The sequence below is a fragment of the Antrostomus carolinensis genome, unplaced genomic scaffold (genome assembly GCF_000700745.2).
Source record: "Antrostomus carolinensis isolate BGI_N321 unplaced genomic scaffold, ASM70074v2 scaffold15269, whole genome shotgun sequence".
In the NCBI taxonomy this organism is placed as follows: Eukaryota; Metazoa; Chordata; class Aves; order Caprimulgiformes; family Caprimulgidae; genus Antrostomus; species Antrostomus carolinensis.
In genome coordinates, this window is record NW_010337982.1 from 3,245 (window position 1) to 24,156 (window position 20,912).

The 20,912-nt window shown below is 42.2% G+C and overlaps 1 protein-coding gene across 1 annotated transcript in view; it reads left to right on the forward strand.

Moving 5' to 3' along the window:
- The window catches only part of GAD2 (glutamate decarboxylase 2), a 36,679-nt gene that overhangs the window by 2,313 nt on the left and 13,454 nt on the right, over nt 1-20,912 (forward strand). Inside the window, exons 2-6 of the mRNA XM_010175362.2 lie at nt 2,843-2,933; nt 3,771-3,883; nt 7,822-7,937; nt 17,816-17,895; nt 20,646-20,700. Of these exons, the coding sequence (XP_010173664.2) occupies nt 2,843-2,933; nt 3,771-3,883; nt 7,822-7,937; nt 17,816-17,895; nt 20,646-20,700 (455 nt within the window). The remainder of the gene's footprint in view (nt 1-2,842; nt 2,934-3,770; nt 3,884-7,821; nt 7,938-17,815; nt 17,896-20,645; nt 20,701-20,912) is intronic.

Genomic DNA, 20,912 nt, shown 5'->3' on the forward strand with positions numbered 1-20,912 from the left:
GGTGTGAAATTCAGTTCCTGTGCAATCATTGCCGGGGGAATTGAAATGAGAGCATTTGAAAACAGCTTGGAACCCCGGGAAGGGTGTAAGGAGCTGGCACTAGTCCAGCCTTGCTCCCTGGCAGGCCCTGATGCCAGTAGCAGGCCATGCGCGCCGTGGGGCTGCAAGAGAGGCCAGAGCCAGCATTACTGGCCATGCCTTTATTCATGCTGTCTGGCTTTGCCCAAGCCTTGTCATTGCTTGATGCTGCAGAGGCTGCATTTAATGCTTGGGGATGTCTGTGCCTAAAACCAAGACCAAGCAGGATTGTGTTTGAGAGGATGGTGTGGAGGGTGAAGGCACATCCTCGGCAGGGAAAGCCCATCCCTGGCTGTCCCACTGCCTCAGCCCCAGCTCTTGCCCATCATCTCCCAATTCAGTCTGGGATATGCATAAGTACATTGCATATTGCTAAACCAACCAGCAAGCAGTGATCTATTTTGCATCTCCCCTGCTCCCTGCACCCTGTCAGTCTGTTTTCCAGTCACCTCTTTGTTCAGTGACAACCACAACAAAGGATGTACATTTCAGGGAGACAGCACCCAGGTAGTGATTTTGGAGCAACAATCCCAAGCTCTTCTTACCTGGCTGGTGAAGCCTGTCTTTTAAGCAAAGCCACAATTTCCATGGACATCTAGCAGAGGGAAAAGAGCTCAGGCATCACATGGACAGACAGACCCTTGCAGCTGAGGTTGGGGTCCGACTGGGGCATTATGTTGGCTGTCATTGTGTGTTAGGACCGTGTTTCAGAAGGAAGGGCACTGAGTGGAGTTGGCCGTGTTACAGGTGTAGCACTGGGGGCTCTGCCAGCAGCAGCAGCAGCAGCTCCTGCTCTCCCTGTAGTAACATCTCTGTAGGGGCATAACGCTGCTCCCCCCCGCCTTGCTCACAGCAGGGTATGGCTGCCCCGACCCCTGCGTGCAGCCAACCCCATTCCTACAGCGTTTCCCAAAGCAAGAAGTGTGCTGGGTGGTTTCCTGGAAGAAACAAGCAGTGACAACAGGGCTGTTGCCTGGGGCTGGGTACAGGGCTGACGGACAGCAGCTGAGACACTGCAGCTGCAAATATGAATTCGGCTATTCCGCAGCTTTTCAGTGTGGATTTATTTCCAAAGCAGGAGTTCTTCTGGCCTCTTAGAGCCTTCCTGTGGCCCACATTCACCGAAGGCTTTCAGCTCCTAATTTTCTGTTGCTTTCTGGCAGAGTTTGGGAACTTGCTCAGAGCCTGGCTGTGAGATTGGACCCAAGCTATGAATACTGAAATCTCTCAAAATCCCATTGTCAGGGGAAATGCAGTTCTCAGCAGGCAGAGCCCCTGCTGCGGCATTGCTGTGGCTTTGGCAGTGATGGTTGGGCACACACGTGTCCCAGGCCCACCTACCCCACTTGAGAGCGTGCGGGGCCGGGTCGGATTCTGTTCGTCCTGCTGGGTCTCAGCAGCATGCCTCAGGGCCTGAGGGTCTTTGTCCGCCTGTCCTGGGCAGCTGTGCACCGGGGGAAGGTGGCAGTTCCTGTCTCCGGTGGGGAGGGCTCGGTGCAAAATGCATTCAGACTGGATGGCAGTGGCACGGGCTCGTCTCAGGTTAAGGGCTTGAGGAGCTAGATTTTGCATGTGCCCCCCCACCCCACCACCTCCTTTTCCCCTGCTCTGGTCTGCCCACACAGCCTGATGACTCTACTCTGCCTTTGTGTGCTGCAAGGTGGGAGCTGGGGAGCAATTCCCTGAGCTATTCTGCCAGCCATGTGTCCGTGCCTGATAAGAGGCCACCAGAGACCGAAGATAAGTTTTTTCTTGGTGCTGGGTCTGCGTTTCCTCAATCATCTTGCTCTGTCTTTTGTTTTCCATGATGGCAATAGCAGTACGTCCTCTGTGGGTCAGGAGAGTTGTTTTCCAAGCAGAGGCTGCTGGTCTTTGAGTCAGACTGTTTTAAGTAATCGTGACCCGTCGGTAATTTGCATCGGTAGTTATGCCACTTAACAGGGGCTTGCAAGGAGCAGCTAATGAAAACCGAGTTTTAATGGTTCCTGGGTTTAATGGCTCTAGGCATGTTTTTACAAAAAATCTCTAGCAGGATTTTAGAAAAAGAAAAAAAAAAGGGGGGGGGAGCCAATTAGATTAATCAGGTAAATGGACTATCAGCTCATTGAGTATGTTCTTGTGCATCATTCTGCTGGGGCAGCAGTGCTGGTTTTCATGGGGTTTGTTTAAAATCGCAATTGCGAGCAGCCAGGCTATTTGTAAGTGCACTCTGACAGGGAAGAAATGACAAGGACCGCCACCTTCCCTGCCATCTTTGTACAGTCATCAGCCTTTGAGTCATGTGCAAAGCAGTCACCAAAATGTCCCATTTTCTCATTTCGCCCTGTCTATTATAATCATTAGCCATTCATCACTGGTGTTATGTGTATTGGCAAGCTTTTCTGATGGTGTCTCCTGCGTGCCTTTCAAACCTAGCCAGGCAAAAACACGTCCAGTGACAACATGTGACACATTAACGGGAGCAAACAGCCATTTCTGTGAGGCAGCGATGTGCTAATTTTCAAGGCATATTGAGAGGATAATAAGGAATGCTGGAATTCATTATTCTGCTTTCAGTGTAATTACTCTGATTTTACTGAGTTCGGAATGAGAAAGAAGAGAAATCCTGCCTTTTCTAACAAATGTATTTATTGCTGTTTGCTTTGTTTCGTACCTTGAAAGCACTTCCTTCTCTATAGAAATCTGGATGTAAATATTCTGTTCAGCACTGGATAGTTTCGTTCAGAGTCATCAGCCTTTTAATAACATTTTCCATCTTATGCAGGGCACCCTAGATATTTTAATCAACTTTCAACTGGATTGGACATGGTTGGATTGGCAGCAGACTGGCTGACATCAGCAGCAAATACTAATATGTAAGTAGCAGATTTTTTTTCCATAATAATATGTAATATAATTTTACAGTTATACTCTAGAATACTAGCTGCTGTAGCTGAATGAAAGAAAGAATACTTTATGTTAAGGTTGCTGGAAAAACAATTGTCTGTTTTTTAAATGGTTGCTACAGCTATTTACATGAAGAATTTCAACATTGTCCTGTAGGCTGTCTTCTATAAAATTTCATTATACTCATATGATGTTGGTTTTACTACCCCCAAAAATATACATAAAAAGGCATTTTATCATTTGCATGCGTAAATGAAAGGTATAAAATGAAAGGTGTGTTAAGAGAACAGTTGCATTCATGTAGGGGGATTATGTATAATACATACTCAGAGCAGTTAGAGCCATTGCTTTCTCTAGGAAAGAGGTGCAGAATTTGAAGTGTGGGGGTTTTTTCACTTTGGGAATAGGAAGCATTTTTGTGCACTTGCTTAGCTTCGTGCACTGTCTCGTCATCATGAATAGGACTGCTGACGTGTACGCTTCTCGACATGCGCACGGGTTTTTGCAAGGTGAAGGTCTGGCTCTGCCCAGCAGCTCTTGAATACAGGGCAAAGCCTTCAGCCTGGAAAAGCTGGGCAAGATTTGTTTCACTGGAATGGGTGGAAATGGAGTCTCAAGTGCTCTCAGCATTTCCCCTTCTAGACACTTGACATCAAATCAGAAGGAAAATTATCAAAAGTATTGTAAAACAGAACTCTCCGTAGTGCAGGATAGATATATTGTGGCTATAATGTAATGTAATATTGGAAAAAGATGTGTTAGTGTTGTAGATGAAAGCATTAAATATGGACATTACTACATTTCAGGTTCACCTATGAAATTGCTCCAGTGTTTGTACTTTTGGAATATGTCACACTAAGGAAAATGAGAGAGATGATTGGCTGGCCAGGGGGCTGTGGCGATGGGATATTTTCACCTGGTACATGATATTTCAAGCTTTCTTCATTTTTCAGACTATGCTATATGACATCCCCTGTAGTTAAAGAGTAAACATAATTAAATGTGCATGTTTGAGAGGACACTTGCTAATAACCACCAGTGGCCTCTTTGAGATGAAGTATTGCATGTTTATGAAATTCAGGGATGTGATTATGAAGGTCTGTTTGAGCAAATTGCACTGCATTATGAGCAGCTGTAATGGCACGTGGGAAACATAATCAGAAGAGACATTTGCCTTGCAGTTTCACTTTGCCCTCACTTTTTATGGCTTACATGAAGCAGAAAGACTATTGTGTTAATAATGGAGGGAAGAAGCACAACAATGCTCTCCATCATTGCAGGAGATACTGGAGCAAAGAGGGAAAGATGTAGCATCCCTTTAAGTAATTTTGGTGGAGTTGGTAAGATCCTTGCCAGCATTACAGTAGGCAGGTAGCTTTCCCTGGCCTCTTGAGCTCAGTGGGGGTACTTGGGTGGCTAGTTAATCTGAGTGCTTAAAGGCTCAGAAACCTGGTTCCTTCAGGGCAAGTCAATAAGGCAAAGAATGAGTGTGATTATCTGTAGAGAGATCATTGACTCTGACAAACGCTACATTGCTAAGCCTTTTTTCTTTTATTTTTTTAATCATTCCACTTATGCCTTTGATTTATACTCTTTGTCACCTATCTTACTCTGGAATTTCATTGGTAATATTTTTGGCCTATCTATGTCACCAAATTGCAAAAAATTGAAAGAATTTACACTGGGCATAGCATGTTGGCCTGTCAAAAGAGAACAAACTAATAGCTGGTGGGGAAGGAGCCCTTCTGGAAAGAAAGTTCATTGACTTAATGGAGGGGGAAATTGTGTTTGAACTATTGAGCAAAGGAAAAGACTCACTGAGGGCATGAAGGGTAAAGTTCATGCTTTTCAGAAGATCAGGCAAGGCTCATCTTCAGCTTCTCACATCTTCATGCACACGTGGGAAATGGTGTAAGAGTTTTGTCCTGGACCTTTCCATAGCAGTCAAGAAAAAGATGGGAAGAATTTACGTTACTTCTTGTTGAGTCCTTTTTTAAAAAGCACTGGCAGCAAAAGCTCTTGACAGCTTTGACTCCAGTACCTAGAGATCCTGATCAAAACCATGGCCTCCATTGCACAAGGGAGCATCTAAATGTGTATCTCAAGGCCAGAACCTAAGCCAAAGTTTTTGGAAACTGGACAATGCTTGGTTACTGTCCAGTCCCTGGCCTGATTCAGTACAGCTGGTCTTCAGTTCCTCACCTTGCACACTTGAGCCACAGTAGCCCCACGGGGCTGGTCAGGGGACTGTGAGGGGAGAGAAGAGCTCTAGCAACGCTGCTCAGCCCAACCTGGTGGGCAGAGGCTAGGCACAGGTGGCAGGCAGGGGTGAAAGGCTCTGTGCATGCACCAGATATGCCCAAGTCTGGCAAACTGTGCTTGAGATAGTGTGAGTCAGGAAAGATGAATGCCTCAGGAGGAACTTCCCTCCCTCCCAGGTCAGTGAGAGGTCCCTGCCTGACCTGGGGGGCCAGGGTGTTGGTAGTGTGTCAGATGCTGGAGCTCACTTCATTTGGCTGACAGCTGCATGGGGACGGGCTCTCTGGCAGGTGTGTGCCTGTGCTGGCTCTTTGCAGTGCTGCCCCCTCTCATCCTTTCCTTCTCTGCAATTTTTGGTTTGTGCGAAGTGCATCTTTCTAACTCCCTCTCTTAAGGCAGCAGTACCCAGTGTGCAGGTTCTGCTTTTTTAGGCAGTAATCAAAATCAGCTCTATGCTGTCTTCTCATTTCAAACCATCATGGCTTCAGCTGAAGACCTTACTGTTGTGAAGAAGTTCTCATTCTTTGCATTCTCTAGAGTGAAATATACAGTATCAATACATGCGAAGTGTAAAGGCCTGATTAGGTTCTCCAAATTCTGTAGGTGTGTTTTGTTGCCTGCAGTTAACCGTGGATGTAAACACAGCTTCAAAATTAAAGACAGAATGCAGGCTTATTAATAAGCTTAAGGTTTAATGGCTAAGTAATAAATACTAATAGGAAAGCCTGATATTGAAGAAACTTAACATTTCAGTCTTGGTTCTTTTGACACTGAGCCAATGACTTTGGACAAGATAGGCCAAATTTCTTCAACTTGAACACCTTAGTTCAGTCACCTGAATCATCAACAGCAGCTGTTACAAGACATCTGTGTTTTTAGGGACAGGTACATCAACATTTCCTCTTAATCTCTCCATTTCTTGTTTTGTCATTTGTGAAAAGAGGTGTAGAAATATGTTCATACCTCTCAAGATAGTTGAAAGGGGAAGAAAAAGCCCAATTTGTGCTGACCCCCATGCCAGTGATGCCTTGTCTCTGTGGCATTTTCCCTTGGATTCATAGGAGAGCAGTGAGGTCAGGGAAAGCCCAGAGCAGGGTCAACGTCACTGCATGAGCAGAGCTAGGATACTGATTAGAAATGAAGGGCACAGTTTCTGTGGGCTGTGGAACAGTGTATGTATGTATCTGTCTATCTATCTTCAGTGGGATAAATGCAAATCTTACAAAAGTCAAAACAATGTTAAATTTGCCAGCACATACACGCTGCTGGTGTAACATGGCATAATGTCGCTTGATCTGCTGAAAGGGTGGGTTTTGTCTTATCTCACTTTGGCTCACTTATCTCCAAGCATTCCATGTCTACCCTGGGCTAGTTACAGCAGCTCCCTTGTATTTAAAGGAGAGGGGTGGATGAGTTTGCAGGACAAGTCATCCCACCTACCACAAGCAACTACTTTAGGATGAGCTGAACTGTCTTCTGGTATTACCTGTCTTGTGCTCTTCACTCCATTTTTGGATGGATGAAAGTTGAGTTAGTTTACCTCAGCTGCACCCTGACCTATTAATTTAAAAGCCTAAAACCATGATCAATATACACTTTGCTTTATATATATATGTGTGTGTGCGTTAACATCAATTTATAATCAATCTGTATATATATATTTATAGTATATATACAGGGAAAGCTGATGGATTTTATGTATACATACCTGTGTTTGTGCGTATCCATGTGTGTGCATATGTAAAAGTACTCAGACTCTGCCTGAGGTTCTGCATTATATTCCCATAGTGTTCATGCAGCATTAATGTATAACCAAACATTGTTCCACTGTAGACACAGAGGCTCAGTTTGTAAAAATCTCAAAAAGGAAAAGAAAGTGGTAGTTTTTAATTTATGCATTAACAATTCAAATATGGGAACAGAATACTGTAGAGCTGTCATCTGATACCCATATTGAGGTGGGTAAAATACCCATCTTGAAATGAGCATTTTAAGTCAATGTAGGCCAGTGACTTTAAGGCTAGTATTGGGGATATCTAACCTTTTCCTCTTGCTCCCATCAGAGAACAAATGAAAAGAAAAATATTTGTTACAATGATGCTTTTTCCTTTCTCTTTACTCCCCCCACTCCGGTTATCCAGAAGATAGTGTCTGTTGGGACTCAGTGTGGGTTTCCTCAGAGCTGGGGCATGAAGTGCCACCATGATTTGGGAGGGGAGAGCACAAATTAGGTTGCACTTGGAAGCCCCTGAGGAAGTTACCTTGTGGTGGCATCTGCTTGGAAGGTGGAACACAGTGAGGATTATGTGTTGATGGCATATGAAAGTAGAAGATTGGGGACTAAAAGGTAACACAAATGAGGATGACAGGATACCCCAATCATTTTTTGCAGCAGTTCTTTTTGCATACATTGTTATTTGGGTGTAGTAGATCCTATTATTACACAACCCAGCTGTGAGGAGCATCAGGAACAAGAATCTGCCATTAGCCAGAAACGTTAACATTAGAGTTAGAAAAACTGTAGCAAGACTTGTCATTTGTTCTGCAATAATATTTCAATGCATAGAAAAAGTAACAGTATATTACTGTGGACTCCAGGTGGTGCCATATCTAACATGTATGCTATGTTGATTGCACGTTTCAAGATGTTCCCAGAAGTTAAAGAAAAAGGAATGGCAGCTATTCCCAGACTGGTTGCCTTCACATCAGAACATGTATGTGGTTTTGTTTTTTTCCTATCTGTTACTTCTGCTTGTGTGATTGTATGATGAAGAAAATAAGTGAACAGGAGTTTGTAGCCAACTGGCTTCATTTCTGTTATTCCTTCATTGCAAATAAAAAAATGGGAAAGGTCTGGCTTTTTGCTACATACAAGCATGAGCTGTGCTGAAAATCAGCTTTTTCTGTGGCTGAAATGCAAGGAGAGCAGAATCTACAAACGGGTCATTTTTTTGCTCTCACTTGTGTCTGTATAAATGTCGATGTGAATGGTAAGGACCACATCAAACAGCAGGAGCTTAGCACTGGGCATCCACACGTTCTTCCAGGAGTGTCTTTTGTTGGGGTCACTCTAGGGGTACAGAAAATCACTGTGAATCAAAAATGTTTCTGGCTGAAACCACTCCTGCTGTTATTTAATGAGAGGGTGGTAACATACATGAAGACAGGAAGTGCTGTGTGTGTGTACAGCGACAGCAGAGCAGCTGTACTGTGGGCAACTGGGCTTTGCTGTGGGTTTCTCTCTGTGAGCAAAGGCTTCAGCTCACCAAGGTGCGTCACAGGCACCGACAGGATCTGCCAGTGCAAGAGGTGAGGGGAGGTAAGCACAGGAGAAACCAGAGTGGTCCTCATGGGAGATAAGCAGGGTGTTTTGCTCTTGGAATAACAATACCGCATTCATATTTCTGTGTGTATTATGAGGGTTATTTTGAGTTTCTGTCTATTTAAACCTCCTTGCAGCTTATAGTGAAGAATGCATGTGCAGGAGGAAGGGGAAGAGGAAGGGTTATATCCAGGAGGGGCTGTGAGCTCTCTTCAGGCTTCCTGATCCCTTTTCCAAATTTATCTCCAGCTGTGTGGGCTTGGCCAGAAGGAACTCTTTCATTACTGGGACTCAGCAACATTCTGTCTGTGTTAGGTGACAACGTCCTTCTGTCTGTCTTTTTTGACTTATCAGAGAACGTGTTTCCATTCTGTGCAAATGTGAAGAGTAAAGTGTCCTAAAAACTGATCAGAAATGTCTGGGAGGAAATCCCTCTGAGGATGCCTTTCATGGCAATAGGATGTGATGCGATACACAGCTGCGGGCTCCTCGTTGGAAAATAATTGTCCTCAGAGCAGTCAGAGAGAAGGATATTCTACAAATTGGTATCAACTCTCCAAAGCTGGCTGTACAGCTAGAAATGCATTATTCATATGGAAGTTGCAGACCTAATAAGTATTGCAAATAAGGTTCAGCATTATTATCTAAAATAACAAATCCTATTAATCATTAGAGAATTTCATTGTATTCATAGTGATGGAATGCTAAACAATGAACCAAATTGTGCTATCAGTCTCAATGAAATGAGCTTTAATAATTGTGTTTTCATGCCAGGGAAGAAGCAGTTCCCTTAGCAAATTAAACATTGCAAAATCAAATATACTATCAAATCCATAGGACAGCATCTGAAATCGGTTACGTTTTAAAAGTATCTTGAAATTGCAGTTTTGTCCCTTCCTCAATCAACTTTTTTATGAAGTATGTAATGGCACATCTTCTAGGGAACCTAAGAAACCATGCTACCTGAAGACAGGACCCTTTAACCCTTAATTGCCCAAAGGATATGGGATCGGGGTTTAACCCTCAGAATAGCAGAGGATGTTACAGGAATTGCAGGAATTACAATAGCTTTTTAAATAGGAAGTGTCATGCAGGAAATAGACACTGAGATAGGAGAATGTCATTTGTCTCATTTAGCACGTCATGCTGGTCTTCTTACTTTTAGACTCTCCAGCCTGATTCTTGCTTCTCTCTGCCACAGTTGGATGCTCTTGTATGATGATGGCTGTGGAACAAACAGTCTATTAATGAGATACTATCATTTCCCCATACTCTGCACATATAGCACGGTCCTAAACAAAGCTTGAAGTTATTGTATGTGTTTAGAAACTTGGAGATTTTTGTCTTAAAATTTTCAGTCAGAAGCAAAGCTTCCAATCTCAGCAATTCTCAGACAAGAATTTTAGCATCCCAGACCAGACTCTATTTTCATTTCTGCCAATCTAGAGCTTCCATTACTATACATGAATGAAATTACTCCACAGTTGTCACCAACATTGATGTAATCAGAATCTGGACTCAGTCTGATGCCATGATAGGTTCAGCTGCCAGTGGGGGAGAAGGGAGGGAAGGAGTAATTCACAGCTCCCAAGTAATTCCCTTCCTAATTTAGGAGGGCATCATGTTCCCAAATTAGGAGCCTCACTCTCTGCACAATCAATGAAGAGAAGCATCTCTGGAGGGAAACTCAGGGCATCCAAATGAGGAACCTAAATATTCCTTAATTTAGATGTTCTAAATCACCTTTGGGAGGGATTCACCTACTTCTGTGCATTGACCATACACAGAAATCAGCCTCCTGACATACATGACCTACATTAGGTGCCTGAAATAGGTTATGTGACTATTCCAACTGTGCATGTTCCCGGTAAGCAGATCTTCCCCGAGCTGTTCAGTAGGACCGTGACTTATCTCCCACTTTGCTTCTGTTTTCTATTTCAGCAGTGATGGTAAAGTACACTGTAACTGCTTAGGTTGGTCTTGGCCCAGGTATAATTTCACTGAGATGGGCTTGCTCAGGACTTAATTAAATCCACTGTATTCAGCAGTGTATCATCAGTGGTTCTTTCATCTGCACTGGTGCAGGAGCAGAGCAGTGTGTCCTTTAGGGCAGCTGTTCTGGACTGCATGTGATGCAAGACATCTTGACTCAGAGAGGTAAAAATGATGGATGCCTGTTGTAAAAACCTATTTTAGTCTTATCATTTCAAACACAATGAAAAATCTAAGGTGAAGGCCTCCTCCTGTGTCCCAGCGCATCAGCTTTAGGCTGCTGTGAATGTTCAGCTGTGCACATCCCTTTTTCAGTGTGGATAAAGCAGCTGAAAGGGAAAACTGCCTTCTCAAGATATTTTTGTTGATCCATTTGTCTATAAGGCAAGTCCTATTGAATTTTAACCCATTCCCTGTTGTGATTTTGACCTGGCCAACTAGCACTCTCTTAGGCAGCATCCAGCAGTAGCTGGGAATAGCATGGATCAGGCATCACCCCTAACAGGCGAAAAGGACAAAGTCACTGTGCTCTGAGGAGGAAAGGGGTGCAGAGGGGAAAAGTTTAGCTGTAGAGAATTAGTAGAGTTCAGGTTACAGAACAGTCCTTGGCTTTTTTATTTGCTAGTATAAAAATAGCTGAAGAGACTTACAGCTTTTACGTGGACTCGATGTTTAATTGGGGGCTATACAGATTCACTCTGTTCAGGGAATGAAAAAAAGCTAGACTTAATTGGAAAGACATAGACCTTTCTTCATCCCCGCTGTTCGCCAGCCTAGCAAGACTGTGCTCATGCAGTCCGCATCAGCTTTCCTAATTTCCCTCCCTCTCTAGCAGTGACTGCAAGGGGGGAGGCCTTGTCAAGTGCTCACTAGGGAGACAGCCATTCAACTCCGGTCTTAGGTTTGAAAGAGAAACCACAGAGTAAGAACTGGCAGCTCACCCAGTTAGAGAGCCAGGGGAGCACAGCAAGGGTGTCTCTGCCTCTGGCATCCCCCATCTCCACTGCTGTCTGGGTGAAGCAGCTCCTGCCTGAGGCTTCACTAGGGCTCTGGCAGCCCCTGACTGTGAAGAGAAGCTCTGTTGCCAGCTCAGGTGTAAGGTGTCAGCATGGTAGACAGACAGCCGGACATACTCAGAGGGACCTTGTTCTCTGGAGGAGCACTGGGAGTGTCTGTGAGAGGTGACTTGTCTGCGGTGGTAGGGGGGCACCCTCACAGCCATAGCATGCACAGCATCCACACATCAGTAAGATTGGAGGAGGCAGTTTGCAATAAATCACCACTTGAGCTTCTTGCAGGCTGATTTCCCCTCATGGACAAGCCCCATTACTTGCAGGGAATACAGCAAACTACACCAGTAGCTGTGGGAGAAGAATGGCTTTGGCAAAGTTTTTGTCTGAACAGTTTCTGAAATCGGAAATGGAGGTGCTTGTCTCTGAGACAGAAGGAAATTAAGAAGTGACTTCTGTCTCAAGGCAGTCAGTTTGACAGACCTCTATTTCACACAACCTGTGGAAGATTTTGGTTTGGTTTCTGTGCAGAATAAAAAGCCAATCTCTAGTCCCACCACTTCGTGGCATGTAGCATTGCCCTCTAGCCCAGTTTCCAGGACTGGCACCTGCAAGAAGTAGTCCAAGGGGTGACCTGTGTGGTGGGCCTGCCAGGGAAAGATCTGAGGAGCCTGGAGAACGTATTTTCCATTTGTTGGCATAAGTGATGAAGCCGTAAGTTATACTTCTGAGCACACAGAGGAAGTAGGGAGTGTTTTCATTTCCACCTAAAGAAGCTAAAAGTCAAACTCAGGGATTAACACATTCTTTCTTTGCATTACATAATGCATAATAACTAGAAAAGTATTGTTTGCTGGTACTTGAAGCCAGAGGGAAAATGCGAAAAAGTTGGTCTTTTTGAGGAGGAACTTAATTCAAGTAACTCCATTCAAATCAAAGCAAAACCATTTTCCAGAAGAGAAGTGCTCTAGGGCAGCCTGTCCCAAAGGAGACATTCATCATTTCAGTCTAGTCCTTCACCTGGTCATGACTTTTACAGGATCTCTCTGAACTCAGTGCAACATTTCTTATCCACAGATAATGCTGTAAAACTGTCCACACTGGAAAAAGTTGTGAGTCTTGCTGAATTAGAAAAGCAATCTGAAGATATATCTGTCAAAAATACAAAAGATGGAAATATTTGCATGTTGTGCAGAAAAATTAATATATTAATTTCTCCCCTGACATTAACAAATACGTTTTAAAATTCAATAGCAGTAGCTAAAGGAAACAATAGCAAACATAAATATCATTACAATGTATTTTAAAATGTGATGGGACGCAGTATACTCTTTTTGTAGATAATTGAAGGAAAAGCTATAGCTTACAATGAGACATTAAATATAAGATTCACGTCGCTTAACTTTAATCACCTAAAGTGTAAACATTTAATCTGAGTTAGTCTGTGCACTTTTTATAGCCAATAAAAAGAGAGCAAGATCTGCAGAAGACAACTCATCCTAGTCTAAAATAGGTGCTAAGACCTCGGGGATGAGGTGCCTTTTGGAGGTGCCTTTTCTTCCCTACTTGAGGAAGCCCAGAGACCCTAGACCAGATACACATCTTTAGACTATTTAAATTAAGAAAGAAGTAGCCCAGCCTAGGCATCCAGGATCCTGCATTGTTTAAAGCCCAGGGGAGATGGAGAAGGAAGCGTGTTCACCTCCTTTGCTGCCATGTGGCTGATGGGGTGAGGCTGGGATTCCAGGTCTGCAGAGCACCAGGGTGCCAGTGACCAAACCTGCAGACCTCAGAGAGGTTTCAGCTGCTGGATGGCTCAGCATTTGGGAACTCCCTCCACAAAACTTGTGCCACTTGGGATTTATGTGAGCAGGGAAAAAGTGCAATCTGAAAAACCAACTGTGGCCTTTGGGGCTCATGGCATTAGGATAGTTCTTCCTGACTGCTTCAACCATGCCAGATTATGAGCAATTAATTTAGCAAGCTATAAAAATAGAAGCCTCTGTATGTTGAAGCACTGTTCATTTAAGATAGCAATGCCATATTTTTCAGCATCATAACATTTTTATTCTAATTCTGATTCTTGTTATTCTAATTCTTCCTTTTTCCAAAAGACCTATTCACTATTGCACCTATAATTAATTTACAATGTGATTTTACTTTACAAAACTAACTATGAAAAAGAGGCTATCATCAGGCAAACAAACTTATTCCTAACAGCGTTTGAAATTTTGGACAATTTAGAAATTTTAGATTCCCCTCATTCAGAATCACCTTTTTTTTTTCCCCAGACCAATAATGTGTTTTTGTCACTAATATTGACTAATACTCTATGCCTTCTCCTTCACCACTGAATTTTAACCACATTTATTTTCAGAGACAAATTGAGGTTCCTCTCTCTTGGGGAATCTATTTGTAGTCTTCCAGGCATCCTTTTGCAGCGCAGCGCTGCATGAAGGGAGAGCGGGAGCGAGAAAGCCGCAGTGACAACCCACTCCCACCTGCCTGTCCTCCTGTCTCTGGCAAGCACAGGACAGTGGTGAAACTCTGGTCCTGCTGGCTTCTCCTAGACTGGTTTTTCCTTCAGGACTGGCATCAGGCAGTCTGCCCCTGTCCTCCCTTTTTGACCTTGGTTCTCCCACCATAAGACTTCAGGACTTCAGACCTGTGTAACTCCTACCTGACTGTGTCATGAAAGATGGTGTTCAAGCTCACTTCCTTGAGTGACCAAACAGTCTGTAGCCCCCATATTCCTGAAGGGGTCACAATTAACGTCCTTCTTCCCTGTTGGCCCAGCTTAATCTGTCAGTAGTTCTGTCTAAGCTGACTTATTTCTGCAAACCTTTCTTTCTCCTTGACGTTTACCTTTATATTACACAGGCAACCAAATATTCAACACCAGGAATATTAAAACCAAGTTTAATATTTGTCATTATTAGGGAAAATTTCTTTGCTCTTAAAACTGTGTTTTTTTCCATTTTCACTTTCATCCTGTCTCTTTTAGAGCCTCTTAGGCAGTTGGAGTAGTTCCTCTGATGTTACCCTGAGACACAAAAGCATAACAGCAGTCACATATCTGTGACTGTATACACAGACTGAGCAATTTCATATGCAGAGTTTTTTTAGAAGTTGTAATTGCATTTGCCCTTCTGTGCACAGACTTCTGTATTTCTTCCCAATTTGTCCCTAAACCTGTTTTGGTTCCTGATCACTGAATTCCCTTCAGTCTGTAAAAAGCCTTCAGGCAACCAAGCTATCAGCACTACCTTCATTTCTTATCCCAGTGCTGTTTTAGCAGTGCCATGAGACTTCTCAATGAGGCAGCTGAGCTTGGCCATATTCCAGTGGATGCCTTTGAACACATGGGCTTATTTTTTTCCTCATAGTAAACCATTCAAGTCTGTATTTTCTTTTTTAAGGCACTTTGAATAGTTCTATTTTCTATTAGAAAAACAAATTGCGATAGTAAAACTGTTTTAACTAGTATGGAATAAGGAGGAAAATTCATAAGTGTAATGTAATTGACTCAAAACCCGGTGAAATATATATATGTAACTCTTCACTCCTACATCTCTACCTGTATTTACATATTACACTACTCAGTATGTGCACATGAGTTTGTATAATACATGAATAGAGAACAGATTCAATTCTAGCTTCATTTAGTATATCAATGAACTGTCATTATGCTGGCAATATTCTAGCTCTTTTTCAATTTTTGCAAAGTTCAAAGATATCTTCCTAAACTTGGGAATTTTTTTATAAGCCTCTTGATGCCATTAACCTCCTCATAGCCTCTCCACCTCCCTGCTCTCATAAAGTTATGCTGCTGCACCGTGGGGCTCAGGGAGACCCACAGGGCTGGGAAGAGACTTCCGTGTCTTTCACATATAGAGGTTTGTGGATTGATCACAGTCCGAGCCTTAATTTACAGTGCATTTGTACTTGGGAATAAAGTACACTGATTTTAGTGAAGCTGATGAAGCTCATGGAAGTGTGTTCAAAAATTTGGTTTCATAAAATAATGTGCCATGAAAAATATCAGTGTGGTGCTGAACAGGCCCATGATGTTCAATGTGTAAATCCTTCCTCCATCTAGAAACACAGCAGGGCAAACTCTGTATCTAATCTGAGCATATCACTAGCCTGTGGTTTTAATAGGCTAGACAGTAGCAGTATGTTAAAATTGAGTATCTGCCGGTTTCCATAGTGCTGGTGCCTGCAGGTACTGTACACTTTCCACTCTCACAGACAGCACATATCACAGGGCTTGGTCCATAGGGAAGGGGTAGAAATCTCCTCACCTGATGTCATTCAGCACCCACTCCAAACCAGCAACCCTCGTGCTGGGTGAATCCTTCCCTGGAGGTGCCTGTCTGCCCTCAGGCTGTTGAGGCAGCCTACATGATGACTTAAGCCTGATTAGGCTAGCTGCAATGAGCCCAGTGTAATTCAGCAAAACACTTAAGCACAGGCACAAATCCTTTGTTGCTTATCTAAGCGCCTGGGTATGCATTTCATTTGGTCATCAGCTAGTGCAAAAGTCAGTCTGACATGCATATGTTTACGTTTCAGAGTGTGCTTAATTCAGGGGCTACAATGGTTTGTCGTACTAAGGCCTTAAAAACTGATTTTAGGTTGAGACAAGGTGGTCAATGGCTGATCAATACATGCTGTTGGTATACTGCAGCCGTGGGGGAAAGCTATACCAACCCACTGCATTAAAAAAAAATAAGGTAGTATAAAAAATATCATTCACCTGAAGAAGTATTTTCCAATTGTCCATGTATCATCAGTGAATCATGGCTCAAGAACAATCTGAACTTCTTCAAAGTGTCTGAACATTGAAAAACTCCATGGGGATCATGAAAAATTGAGGCATTTCAGCCAAAACTGTGAGATACAGGCATATGAAAAAAAGGGGTTTGTAATGGAAACTTGTACGTAACCTTAACCACAGTAGTCAGGACTGTTAACGATAATTAGTGTGTGTGTGTCCCTGAGTGATTTTTAAACACGGGAGTTTTTTACTTACTAAATTGAAGGTACATGTTACAGTTCTACTCTTCTTCCTCTCTCTTTCTTCAAGTTTATTTATAATTGATTTTCGTTTCTCAAAGTGTTCATTATGAAGGGAGCCCTTAAGTATGCAGTGAAATCCCACTGACTTCACAGCATTTATGTGAAGCAGATGTAACCATCTTGTGTAACCATCTTGTCCATCTCTTCTTCTGTAGCTCTCTACTGCTCTCTTTACTGCCAAAGCCAAATACTCACTTGACAAAGCAGAAGTGATTACTTCTCTGTTTTATGGTCTACTTCTCTGCTCCCACGGACTGTATTTCTTACTTCCTTCTTTAACACCTCAGACACCTAAAAAAACCTTGTTAGATTTTTATCTTCCTGATCTTCTTTATAGTGTTACATCCTGAGCTAATGGTACTGTAGTATATGCAAATAATTTCAATTTTTTTAAAGTTTAATAATCTGTAGTTAAAATCACTTTGGACAATATTGTTACAGCTGTGTTTGAGTTAATAAAAATCAGATTCTTGGTGGTATAATTTGATATAAAACGATTTCATTATCATAATGATTAGGATTTAAATTAGAATTTTAAACCAACACTGGCTCAGGAGTTAAGCCTTAAGAGCTAGATAAAATTAGGCTGACTTGCACTCCAGTATATAACTTCCACTTTTTATTCTGTACATACACATTAACAAATAGTCTTACTAATAGCCCAGTTCTGATTTTAAACTGCAGCAGCTCTTATTAATAGGAGTTATTGCTAGCTTTCACTGGCATGAGATCACAATTAGGCTTCCTATCTTAATTCCTCCCAGTATATTATTTGGCCAGAAGTTATATAGCAGAAACACATCACTCTGGATGCCACGAACTAAGTGAATTCTCTAGGGGATAATTTTGTGTTTCAGTGAATCAAGTTCATAGCTGATTCTGTACAAGCAATAGAAGCTGCAGGTATGCATCAAGGACAGAATTTAGGTCCATCATTAGCCACAGTTGTGTATTTAATATTCCAGAAGTAAATCCAGATTAGAGTGATTGCTGCTTCTCTAATTGACTGTACTGACCTGATATGAAGCCTCAAATTACAGTGATAGGTTTCCAGAAAGTCTATGAATAGAATTACTACCTGTGTGGGACTACTTGCCAAAGGGTTTGCAAGTGTGTAGTGGTTTATTTTAAATTGGATTTTAAAAAATAATAAAAATTAGTAATAATAACAAATGTATTTTTTCAGAGTCACTTCTCTGTGAAGAAAGGAGCTGCAGCCTTGGGTATTGGTACAGATAGTGTGATTCTGATTAGATGTGATGAAAGGTAAGTAAAGATGCCAAATATAGCTCTTTTTGTTGGTATATAGAAGAGGATCCCACTTGAGGAACTGGCTCTATCAGTAGCTTCTTTATGAGTCAGGTTTTGGAGCTAATCAAAAATCTTGAAGTTCCCTTCCTCAAGGATTTCTGATATTTCTTTTTCTTTCATCCTGAATTGAAACAGAAAGTCAAACTAGCAATCATTCTTTACACATTCTGCTAAGAAATTAAGAAGCAGCTTGTTTTGGTCAAAATAGATTATTTAGCCACTCACATTTTGATCCATTAAAATGAGCTGAAGTGTGCCATTTAAAGGAATAAAATATTGAGGCGCATTTGCTACTGTAATCCTGTTACTTCACGCCCCCAGCATCCTTCTCAGCTGTACTCCTTAGGTGCTGGAGCATGTCCAAAGGAGGGCAACAAAGTTGGTGAAGGGTCTAGAGTACAAGTCTAATGAGGAACAGCTGAGGGAACTCAGATTGTTTAGTCTGGAGAAGAGGAGGCTGAGGGGAGACCTTCTTGCTCTCTACAACTACCTGAAAGGAGGGTGTAGTGAGGTGGATGTCGGTCTCTTCTCCTAAGTAACAAGCGATAGGACAAGAGGAAACGGCCTGAAGTTGCACCAGGGGAAGTTTAGATTGGATATTAGGAAAAAATTCTTCACTGAAAGGGTTGTGAAGCATTGGAACAGGCTGCCCAGGGAAGTGATTGAGTCACCACCCCTGGAGGTATTTAAAAGATGTGTACATGTGGTACTTCATGACATGGTTTAGTGGTGGGTTGGCAGTACTAGGTTTACGGTTGGACTCAATGATCTTACAGGTCTTTTCCAGCCAAAATAATTCTATGACACTGTATGAAAACCCATTTTGAGAAAACAAAGGCATATTAACAAAATCAACATATTATGATGAAGATTTTCAAACTTAGGAAAAAAACTTTCTGCAGGACAAAAATTAATAGAACAATACTTATTGATTCTACTGAGAATCTTTTCAATAGAAAGAATCCCAAAGATCAGGTTGTTAGAAGGTATTGAATTATTTATGGCTCTAGCATAAATGGAAGGTTTTCCTGCTATCAAAATACTCTGCTCTCACATGAAAAGAGCACCAACTAAGCAATTTACAGTGCTAATAACAGCACCTGCATATTGACTTATGTACTTACTATCTCCTTATTAACAAAAGACTGAGCACTCCTTGAAGAGGAATTAATGACAACTTCAATGCAACCAACACAAATCAAAATAAACCCCCAATTGTTTCTGTTCACTGAAGACAGACATGGATCAATGAAGTCATGTTTTCCTTTTGTTCTTGTGCAAATTCAGCATGATGATGTTCTGGGAAGACCACAATGCCTGCCCTGCCCATTCTGAAGTAAACGGCAGGATTACTGCATCTCACCAAATCCCAGCAGATGCCACTGGGAAAAAGCGGGCTGTTTGCACAGCATGTGGGTTGGTGTGGTGGAGAGGGGACACTCTGTGAAGATGTGGACCTGTGGGATTGTGAGGGAGCACCATGAGATCTTTTTGATGTTTCCAGCATTACCAAACACACTTCTCTGTGGCCCCTCTCTTCCCCATCCTGACCAGCCAAGTTTGCCTGGTATTGCTCTATCATGGGACTATGTAAATGTGTGGTGAATTTCAAGCCAGGAAAACATGTAGAAAGTTATGTTCTTGCTCATGACTGAGACTGGACACCCATACATTTCCATTGCCTTTTTTACTACCAGACAGACATACATATTGGTAGCAATAGTGTATTACCTGCAGGTTTGGGGTCGTAACACTTCAGTCTGATGCAGCAGCAGTGAAGACTGTATACAGCTGTGGGTAATTTAAGAAGAGTTTGACACTAACACTCATGCTATGCTTAGTGTCCTTTTGCTGCTGAGTCTATTCTGCCTCCCACAGTAGCCCTCGTACCTCTGATGCTGCCTAGCACTTCTCATGTAACCTCCTGCCACATCATCTGGGTGAGATTTGTCTGAGGACAAGCCCATTGTTTTGCAATTTTAAGTGTTGCAGGTCATATGAAGTGATAACACATGAAAATACTGTGCAGGTAAGCAATGCTGTTGGCTAGTTTGCTAGATTTGGTGTGAAGGGTTGTGTGCTCCAGTATGTGTTTGGATGTACTCAAAGCCATTCTACTGCTTGCTCCTTGATAAAACTTGGCATTGCTTGAACATTGCACTCTCCTGACCATGAATTCCTGCACATGCTCCACACAACCAGGGACTGGATAATCACTTGTCTTGGTGAAAAAAAAATTGTCAATGAAGGAGTCTGCCCAGCTTTGTGTGTGTTGCTATACACAAGCTCAATAAATTAGAAACCATTAAAGGCCAACATCTAAACTGTGTTTGGATGAAGAACTCATTGTCTTCCATTGGCATATTTATTTTTTTCTTTATTCCTCTCTTGATCCTGGAAACAGTTTTTGAAGAAAGACAACCATTGCCTTTCTCTGAACATGTACATGTAAGTAGGGGAAACTCACAGCGAGTTCAATACTATTTAGACCTTGAACTTCCGCAAGGAAAATCAGGGCCAGTTTTTAGATTTGTAGAGCTTTTATTTTTAGTTATTCTTTTAGTGTATTGAATAAGTAAAATGCAGGACAGATTTTGCAAAAAACTCAGCAGTACAAACTCATTTGGGTTTCCTGTTAAGTGAAGAAGTAACAGTAAGAGCTGATTTCAAGATCAAATTTATAATGTAAATCTCTCTTGCTCCAGAGGGAAAATGATCCCATCAGACCTTGAAAGAAGAATTCTTGAAGCCAAACAAAAAGTAAGTTTACTAGCTCTTCTGTTTCCAAAAAAGATACAGCTTTTTTTTTTTCTTTTTTTTGCTTTCCTTGGTAAAACAACAATGGCTTGTCCATTAACTTCTCATTTATTTCTCAGAAATGTAACCTGGCAATTAGTGAGGCAAGAGGTGCTGAGAAAATAGATTTAAAGCTACTTTATTATCTCCATGAGCTATTTGGTTTTTTTTTTATT